The 10669-nt window shown below is 40.7% G+C and overlaps 1 protein-coding gene across 1 annotated transcript in view; it reads right to left on the reverse strand.

The window, feature by feature from the left end:
- Positions 1–5814, reverse strand: part of bmf1 (BCL2 modifying factor 1) — a 7952-nt gene extending 2138 nt beyond the window's left edge. The window contains exons 1-3 of the mRNA XM_037694864.1: positions 5688–5814; positions 3917–4119; positions 3116–3318 (exon numbers count right to left, since the gene is read on the reverse strand). Of these exons, the coding sequence (XP_037550792.1) occupies positions 3116–3318; positions 3917–4088 (375 nt within the window). The 5' untranslated portion in view covers positions 4089–4119; positions 5688–5814. The remainder of the gene's footprint in view (positions 1–3115; positions 3319–3916; positions 4120–5687) is intronic.
- Between the last annotated feature and the right edge of the window lie 4855 nt (positions 5815–10669).

A 10669-nucleotide genomic window follows, 5' to 3' on the forward strand; every position in this document is an offset into this window, starting at 1 on the left:
ATATATATATATATATATATATATATATATATATATATATATATATGGCACCTTTTATACCAGTTAGTTATTTTGATGGAATGGCCGATATTTAACTTTATCGCTAAATCGCTATTATCGGCCGATACCAATACCATGCCGATAATATCGTGCATCCCTAGTTGCAGAGCTAGAATGAGTCTGCTAAGGGATTTATCATGCTACAAAGTTTATTTTCACTATTTATATTCACAAATCTTTACAGTCAAAAACAGAATGGTCTTGTGAACTTTTGCACTCAGTCCTGTCACGATCAGTGGCATTCACATAAATAAATCGAGAAGGAAAGTAAGAGTGACAACAAGAGGAGTCCATAGGCCTTTCGCAACATAATCATGAGTCATGCCACCAACCGTCAAAAAGAAACAGGCTCTAAATTTAGCTGGTGATACAGCGCTAGAGTCCAACCAGATTCTCTGTGTCGTCACTTTGACACTACGTTGATGTGCTTTATCAGTGTCCAGTACAGGCTGTCTGTCAAGCAGCTGCTCAGAAGCTCGGCCTTATCGCTTGAGTAAACATGCCCACCTCTATAACAAGAAACTCTGGATTAGTTATATCAGCAGAAAGAGAAAGGTCAAGCAAAAATGCAAACAAGCCAGAGCACTTTGATAGAACAATGACGCATATTGACTTTCCCACCAAAACAAATCATCACAGATTAATAAACGAAAAGTAAATATCATTTTGTGTTTACTCCATGCAAGCCACCCCTCCCCCGCCTTTCTACAAGTGCTGAAAGGAGAGCCTGCCGTGGCCTCACTTAAACCGCGACGAGATAAAGCCACAAACACGGCATACGTGCAAATGCACCATCTCAGCCACACACACACAGTCACACGAACAGCCACTGGAGATATTCAACCCTGCTTTCAACACCTCCTATTGAAAGCACCAGGAGTCGTCTCTTAAAAAAACATGGGAGATGAAACCTGAACTCTGCTCCTTGCCCTGCACAGGCTGGAGCCGTCTTCCTGCCATTGTGACTGTCATTACTGCCGTGTCTCAAATGGCAGAGAAACTAATGTCAGCCATCCTCTCGGGACCTCAGAGTCCCCTCCAGCCCTCTCTGACAGAGGAGCAATTTATCTGTCAGCATCCACCAGCACTCCTGCGCTGCCTAATCCCTCCTTTTGCCAGGAGCAATGGGCTCCAAAGGAGAACACTTGCAGCCACACTGCTCGAAAAATCCATCAATAGGACGGCAATCAAAAGCACTTGAATTGCTCTGGGACAAGTGTCTGCACTGAATAATTCCAACATAAATCGGCTGCTGTCAGGAGCAGCAGGAATGAGAACGAACAAACCCTAACGCTCTTATCGCGTTCAAGTCGTGGTGATTGCTAGGCAGCAACGTAGCGAGAAGTGAGAGGCAGCAAAAGCAGAAAAACATGGGTGTAATCATGTACGCACAATACAGTGAAGTGCACAACCAGAGCTAGAATTAGTATCAAAGGCTGAACAGAACTGTGCATTGTTAGACTCAATGTAAATATCAAACCATAAAAAGATAATTGGTCAGAAAGTGGAAAAAAAAAGATTCTCCTAATCGGCTACAATGAAAAGCTACGCAGGATGTGACATCACAGCACAGTTTTCACTATGACTGTCCTCCCTGTTGTTTACTAAGCCTGCACGAAGGAGCACAAGCCACTTCCTCATCCCCTGACCCAGTCCAGCCTCTGTTGTGCGTCAGTACATCCTGGCTGCAAATATACTTCACAGCAAACATCTCACTGTATGGTTGTCTGTAAATGTCCCGCCAGCGTACATGAGTCATACTTTTCAGCTAGGGTAAAAGTAACACCTGGTTAATACTATGAGAAAATAGAAAACTGTCTTGCACTTTAAAGTTTGAGGTAAAAAATGAGTCATATTGTATCCGGGACAGGGAGGGAGCAGTTTGTTGATTATTTGAGGTGTGATTTTTTTTTTTTTTCAAACGTCCATTCCCCCTATACATCATCATGGACGTCGCCCTCAACTCAAAACGTCTGTGGCTTGTAGACCTCTTATCTGAGTGTCTCCTGCGGCTGCTTCTTGCTGAGTGAAGGCTCCCTGGAACCACAGCTGCTTCCCTCTGGGCTCAAGCGCTGGGCTTCGGGTTACGACATGTTTACCTACTCCCGGCAACTTCTGCTTTTATAATGTGCGCGTTAAAATTAAATGTGCTTGTTTGACTAAAAATATAAAAGCAAGGCCTGAACTTCACAAGAAATGTCCCGACATTCTCAGTAGATTTTAAAAATGAAAGAAAAAGCACACCGTCACCCTAGCTAGCCCCAGTGTGCTGTTTGACCCTCCATGACACTTGCCTCCACAAAACATTGAGGAAACAGGGGAAAGGAAAGAGAAATAAACAGGAAGAGGAGGCAGGGGAAGAGCCTGGGGTTGGCGGGTAGGTGGGGGAAGGGCTCTCCTAAATCTGCAGCGTCTTTGGGTTGAAGGAAAAAAGATTGAGCTGGGCTGAAGCTGTGCATGTGCAAAGCCTCTCCCAAACAAACAAACAACGAAGCAGAAGAAACTTTTTACTCTTCATTATTCTCTGTCCAATCAACAAAGGGGGCATCGTATTAAAAATAATCTAGATGATCTTGTTTTCTAATTGCATACACATTATGAGTCCCGATGTCCTTATTTGACATTCTTACACATATGTAAACGCATACAAATTACCTTTGACTTCATGCGAGAAGACTTATTTATCTGCTGCGTGTTGCTTTCACTCAAAAGGGACCAAATATTCCAACTACCAACTCCTAAAATTTGTTGTTGTCCTTCTTGTCACCAAATTGAAGGTTTGCTATAACTGTAAATATGGCGTACACGCAAGTGTAACTTTGCATCTCATTTTGCTAGCTCAGCGTGTATCCCATGCAATATGTCTGGTGAAAGGCACATAAAATAATCTGTTATCCAAATGGGAAAGCCGTCAGAGTAATCAATAGTTTATGTGGGGCATAAAAGGGAGCGTATGCTCTGATTACTTAGCACACAGCTGTGGTGTCGTTTACAAGTTGTACGTGTTTGCTGCCATCAAACTCCAAGGAATGTGTTCGGCTTTGCTCCTCCTCACCTGTTGCAAGTGTTCCCGGTGAAACTGGTCTCCAATCAGCTGGAGTTTCTGTCCAATGCAAACTTCCAAGCTGCGTGCCGCGGGCAGCTGCCGGGGCAGCCGCTCCATCCCGTTTGACTCCTCTTCCCTGTCTTGTCGCCTCGCTTCAAGATCCCCGACAAGTTTGAAGCGCGCTGGGAAGTGCAATCGAAAACCTGCGTTACCTGTTAAAGTGTTAAGGTTGATACTTATTATTATCTTGTTAGCGATCAGTAAAACAACCAAAACACAACAAAGACACCAGACGGGCTGCTCTGGCATAAAAGCAAAGCTCTGACGAGGACTGCTGAACGCCACTTTATTCACACTACCTGTCTCTAATTTTCCCAGCTGTTGTTTTATTACATACAATAGATTTTATAAGTCACTCGCACGCTAAACAAACTCATCTAATCCAGACAGGGTCAAGTCAAGGTCAGTGAGTTGTTATGAAGCAACTTTGGAATGATTACTTGGCTATGACGCCAGTTTAACTTTGCTGTCACTGATAACCGGCCTTCTGAATAGCACAGGTGAGCCCTGCTGTCACATCATTTCAGTCACATTGCCAGTCTGGCGCCTTTTGAATAGCAACGCAGCTGGGTACACTGTATACAGACCATAAAAGTGATTGTGAGGACGACTATCAGGCGCCAGCTCAGCACAGCAATACTCTTACACATTTCTCACAGCGAGCGTCACGTTATGGTTTTAGTTTTATAACGGTGGTTCTCACGAATGAGTATGTTCCCTTTTTCTCTTCTGAATCACTGCATGCCTCACCGTAGAATAGTGGTCTGGGCTCCTCTGCGACTCCACAGGGCAGCATGCCGCTGTGTGGTACCAGGGCAGGACCGGGTGTCTGTGTGCCCTGGTCTTTGCACTTTATCTCCCTGAAAGTCGTACGCCAGCCGCTGGAATCTGGCTCAAACACATCATCCTCCTCATCGTCCATACGGGGGTGGGGGGACTAAGGGATGACCAGCCTTGAAAACGAAAAGATAAATACAGAATCAGCCAATAAGAATATATCAAACACATTTTAAGTTCCTTTACTTATAGCGGTTACTTTAAACAACTGTGCATTAGAGCTTTAAGCTCACACACATTCATGTCCTCTATTAAGCCCTCGCAAATCAATAAAACCAAAAGGGATGAGTTGGGGAGAAGAAAGGCAAACACTCTGCCTTTATTTGTGGCAAATACTTCTGTGGTAGTTTAAACAAGCGGCTCCGTTGAACTCACTGATGTAACCACACAATTCACTGCGGTTATGCGACTCAGTTGAAGTACAATAACATAAAGGGAAGTCTGTCTGAACAAAAAGCAACTTTCCCTCTTGCTTGGGCTTTGAAAGCAATTGTGCACTGACTATATTACTTATGACAAGAGGTTTTTCTTCCACTCCAAAATTTTAGCTCTCAACTTGAATATCTAAAAATTCAACATACTGACAACTTTGCGATCTTACCACAATGAGGCAAAAATCTCCAAAGAACCCAGATCATAGATGACATACTATAATCATAAAGTGGATCAGAAAGTTATCAAAACATGTCTGAAATTCAAGCTGCCTCTCTAGCAAAAACCACAATCCACCACCAAGTTGTAATACAGGGTTACACCACCACAGGTTCAAATTAGGGGTTCACAGCAAAAAAGTGGGATGGCAGTCTTGGAGGAAAATCCTGAGACTCTCTCTCTCTCTCTCTCTGACCTGTTCTAGCAGATCCCTCAAATGGGGATCTCAGTTCTCCACCAAGCATTGACACCCTGCATGTTGCATGAGCAGACCTCATGGTTTAATGCTTTGTTTGAGAAACACAGGGTGAGAACATGGACTTTGGGAAAAAAAATAGAAACACTTCCATATCTACTGTTGCATTGCTCCAGTGAGCAGCTGCATGTTTGTGACAGACAGTGGCTCCCCCTGCTGCTGACTCAATACCCACCCACCCCCACCCCCCAACACACACACGCACACACATGCCAAGGAAAGGGGGGACGCTACCCCGTCTCAACTTTAACTGCCAATGCAAACACCTCACGAGACCGATAAGATAACAATCTCGCGATACATCTCTTGTTTATCAGAAAAGGTGCGTTCAGGGACCACATTTTATGTCACAAAAACGACGGGCAAAAATGCACAAATTGGCCAAACGCGCACTCTTTAAACGTAAATAAAGTGGGAAAACCTGTAATTAAACGTGCAGATGTGTTTATTTCTCTGTCGTGACCGTCGTAACATTGTAACAGTCGCGTGACAAAGACGCTCACCGGCGGAGCAGCCGGGAAAAGAAAAGCCGGTCGGTTTTCAACCGTTCGCTGCTTGTGCGGATGACAGGTCGACTCCAAATGAATTCTGATTTAAATTAGACTCCCCGGACATTTTGGAATAAACTGCAGGTGTCGAAACCGATTTTCTATTTCGACAACGACGGCGTCTTCTTTCTTTCTATATTTTCTTTGTTTGTTGCTTCTTCTTCCTGTGGACTGTGAGCAGATGCTAGAAAGTGTAGCCGATTGAGAACAATTAAATTGTGTTTCTTACCTCAAATGTGTCTTTTGTTACGAATTTCCCACGGCGGCTTCAGTATCCTACCAAGTCAAGAGAGCTTAGTCCTTTTCACCTCCACCACTACTTCCATTCTGAGAGGAAAACTGCTACGAGCCCATTTAGCGTGAGCGCCCTGCGCGCGCGGGGCGTGGTGCTGAAAGCTAGTAAATAAAGGGTGATTTACATGCTGGAGCCGCGACCAATGGCTGCCTTTGTTTATCTCCCGGTCCCGCCTCCTCCCTTAGACACGTGGATGGGAAATTCCCCCGAGCACGAGACTGCCTTCACCGCAGAGCTGGTATATTCAGTTCACTTTAAGGACTCCTTTCAACCTGAGTCACTCACCCAAATGACTCGGTTCACTTGAGTCGTTCACATAACAATTATATATATATATATATATATATATATATATACACACATATATACATACATATATACATACATACTGTATATACACACATATATACATATGTAATACTTTTATCATTGTCAAGTGGTTTTCACTTTTCGGGGTGTTTTAATTTGCAGTTTCCCCCCACTTGAAAGGGCAGGGTTTAGAAGATTTTGGATTGGACTTCACTCAATGACCAAGAATCAATTATTTCTTATCTCGCTTTCATTCTGAAAGTTGTCCAGGTCAAAACAGGTGAAAAACATAGGAATTCAAGAAAATGTAACCCAGTAAGCCAAGATCAATTAACATAACCCCTAAATTAAATCCTTTTTAAACAACTAGAATTTACCCTTGAAACTAAGTATAACAACAAATATATGACACCCAAATCAGTCCTCAACTCATTTATTTATCCATCCATACATACATTCCATTATCTTTTCCCTACTTCTTCCTTTTTGGGTCACGGGGGTTGCCGGTGCCCATGTCCAGCAATCACTGTGCGAGGGGCAGGGTACACCCTGGACAGGTCTCCAGTCCATCACAGGGCCACATAGAGACAAACGAGACAAACAACCATTCACTCGCTCACTCACACCTAGGGACAATTTAGAGTTACCAATCAGCCTAACATGCAAGTTGGGAGAAAACCAGAGTACCCGGAGAAAATCCACGCATGCACCGAGAGAACATGCAAACTCCACCAAGAAAGGCCCCCCTCGACCGGGATTTGAACCAGCAACCTTATCACTGAGAGGCAGCAGCTCTACCAGTTGCACCACCGTGCTGCCCTCATCTATTCATTTCATTTCATTTCAGTTTATTGATATAGCACCAATTCACAACAGAAGTCATCTCAGGGCACTGAACAGAAACATTCATATATAAAATAAGTTAACAGAAACATTCATATTTAAAAATAATAATTTAATAATAACAAATAATAAATAAATAAATAATCTTCACAGCATATCTAGTGAGGTATTAAACTGGTGCAGCCAACTGACTCGTGTGTCTGCAGCATGTGACTCTGCTGTTTTTTTGTTTGTTTGTTTGTTTTTTCTGTGTAATTGCAAACTCGCTGACTTTTATCTGTAGTCTGCCAGAAGACGTGATGGATTCGGGTTAATTTAGACCTCGGTCGGATTCGTGGGACCGGTTCAGTGTGAGGACACAGATCATTCACCTGAGTAGATCAGAAAGAAATCACCTCTGGTTCACACTACGAGGTGCTCATGTGCTCAACAACACTCAGCTGTCATCTGCCCGATTTATTTATGTGTGCACATATGATGCGCTGCTATACACTGCACGATATGCACACGGCTATGAGAGGTCATGTAGGCCAGCTGGATTCTTGCATGCACATCTGATCACTCTGAACATTAACTGCTTAAAAACTTCACCATTTTCAAATGATTTAAGTCTAAGTAGATGAGCAAGTGCTGTGCCTTACAAGGTCATGGAAAGTATGGGTGCAGAGGGTGCGGCAGCACCCCTTCATGAAAGCACGTATGCATGCCTTAATACATAGTTAAAAAATAAATAAATATATATATATATATATATATATATATATATATATATATATATATATAACATATTTTATTAGTGCTGCAAAGGTTTAGATATCAATAATATTTTAACATTATATTATTTTTGTTAAATCTGATGCATGAAACAGCATTTTTATTGTGTGCAGAAGTTTTCAACCGCCTAAACACACAAAGAAGTGGATATATTAGTTTGTGGTAATGATTAAAACTGTCCAAAATTCAAAGTATACAGAATATTTTTTATGTCCATATTTAGATATGACTATATGTAACCCAGCTGCAACACACTGCAACAGCTATATAATAGAAAAGTTGCAAATAATTAATTTTGACTTGAAATTTTAAACACTTTTTAAACACGTCATCCTGTCACAAAAATACAAAATGTTCCCATTTTCCAGGTAAATATTTAAAATAATGTCAAAAATAAGAGTTTAATTATAGCAATAATAATAATAGTATTTTTAGCACAATAGGAATATGTCTAAAGTGCTGACAACAGGTCATACAGATGATCAACAGAAGGATGATGCATCTCTCTGATCATGTCTTCTTTTCTTTGTCCCCTTAAGGCATGACAAGATCTTTTGGTTCTGACACTTAATTTTTTGTCCTCCACTTGAACACTTTCCTCATTTTTAAAACACACATTGCACAATAACAGCATTCTAGACAGAAAATTCGCAAAAGAAAATATTAAATAGGCAGCTAGATTGAAAAAAAAAACATCCTTAAAAGATTACAAAAAAACCTCTAGAATCCTTGGAAGTAAAATGTAAAGAAAGATAGGTGACTTAAATATTTTGCACAATACTCTACAGACATATAACCTCAACTTCCAAATGGTAATTTTGTAACTGCCTAGCACTTTCTGGTTACAAGCAATTGAGCATTATCTGAAAAATTGGCAGCATTTTGATCATTGTTGGTGGAAATGACCTAAATTTATTTGGGTAAGGCCCCGATCCTAATCAGTCTAATAAAGCACCTGTGGCTGAGAACATACAGCTGTTAGTTTCACTAAAGAATAATCAAAACATTGATAAAATTGTTACAAAAAGCTGCTGTAGATTTTTTTAACTGTGTCACAGGTGAAATCTTTGGACATCGAGTGCATCTTCGTGCTTAAATTTGATGGAGCTTTGGAAATCAGCTGCACCCCCAAAACAACTTATCCCATAGAATTTGATTCTAACCCCCAGGTGTTCTTTGTCCAGCATTTCTCTGATCATGATGTATTTTGGTGGTGAAAAGAGGCAATAATAAAGTAGTTCTTGATGTCATGGCTGATCAATGTGCAAAAGTTATTAGCATTTTCTACTTTGCAAACTGTTTTGTAGCTAAATTTTTACCGTGTTTCAAACAGGTGTTCTTTGTGAATGAGAGCCCATGTCTCACTGGGTTAAACAACATTTATTCCCTTCATTTGAGTTTATTAATTACCTACATGCCACGTTAAGTTCATGCTGGTTAATTGCAGCAGACAGGCTGAAACGCAGTGCAGATGTTGATGATCCTCCTCTCCTGTCAGCGCTGTCAGACTGATCAATAAACCCTGCGACAGCTGGAGCTGAGCCCGTCGACCTTCTGCGTTCTCTCACACGAACCCTTCCCCCAGCTCCCAACCCTGTCCTTCAACTGGGAGATTAGCAGTCCCACCAGGAGCAGTGTGAGAAGTCAGGGCTTCCCCCCACTCAACTCCTCCTGCCATGGGTTAATTAGATGAGCTTTGCATTTTGTCCCACCTGCAGCCTCTTAAAAGAGGTGTAGATGTATGGACATGGAGATGTAAAAGAGAAGGATTGATTTTCTCGTGTGTCATGATGTTGGAAACTTGATCTCCTGCATGAGTGGCCGCCGTAAACAACAAAAGCTTTAAAGATGTGCAAGCATCAGTTGCAGCTTCTTTTTGTGTTCTTGCTAAACAAAGACAACCCCACCCCCCGCCCCCACACACTCTCTCACACATATATTCAATTTACCAGTAATTGATTGACAAGGAAACAATACCTGCGATCACTACAAAGTCCTGTTAAGTTTATTGTTGAACAGACAACGTGAGAATGTGAGAGTTAAAGTGTTGCAATACCCGGAGCAGGACAGAACAAGACACACGTTTGATGGTTTTTATTTTAACACACTCTTAATATGCAATTTAAATGAAAACAAAAATAAATATAATTAATTAAAGTGCTAGTATTTTAAGATTAAAAACCTCTCATTATTATTATTATTCTGCATTAGTGTCTGGCTACTTTGCAAAAGACTCCAGGAATCATTAAAGCTGTAAAAAATACAGCAAACCTTACAGACAGCTTTAACACCACGGGGAGAAATCACTGCAGCAATGGCAACTTTCTGTCGTTGACACATTTGAATGATAAATTACGGTAAACACTTTCTGTATTTAACTGAGCAAGACATAATTCAGCTGGTTGTGTGTTAAAATGGACTACGGCTTGTTTTCAAACCTTCAAAATACATTCATCATACACCCAAAGGAAATCGTGTTTTAGTATATATATATATATATTAGTGCTGAGTAAAGATGAAAAATTTTAATTACGATTAATCTCAAATATTTTTTGCGATTCATCGCGATTAATTACTATGCACAAAATTAAATTATGACCTAAATATGTTTAGAACATTTTGTAAGGTACAGTTTTATAGAAAAAAAAAGTTTAATATGTTAAAAAAGGCACTTTTTAACAGCACTGTTATCCTAGAAAATAATGTATTTCAAGTAACATAAACGTGAAAAACACCGTTTTTGATGTATATATTAAAGTGACTGTACAAAAAAGAAAAAGACATGACAACAACAACAACAATCACAAAATAGTTGAGTCACAAAATATTCATTTCACAAGTACATAGTTCTACCTCACCATCTCTAAATTTATGGGAAGATTCTGGTCCAAAGAAAAAAAAACACCTAAAGATCAGAAATACACATTAAGAATTTCTTTCAAAATAAAAAAAAGCAACTGTCTTATATAGCATGCACAGATATATAAAGG

This window comes from Nematolebias whitei, chromosome 21 (assembly GCF_014905685.2).
Source record: "Nematolebias whitei isolate Nwh7 chromosome 21, NemWhi1, whole genome shotgun sequence".
Taxonomy (NCBI): Eukaryota; Metazoa; Chordata; class Actinopteri; order Cyprinodontiformes; family Rivulidae; genus Nematolebias; species Nematolebias whitei.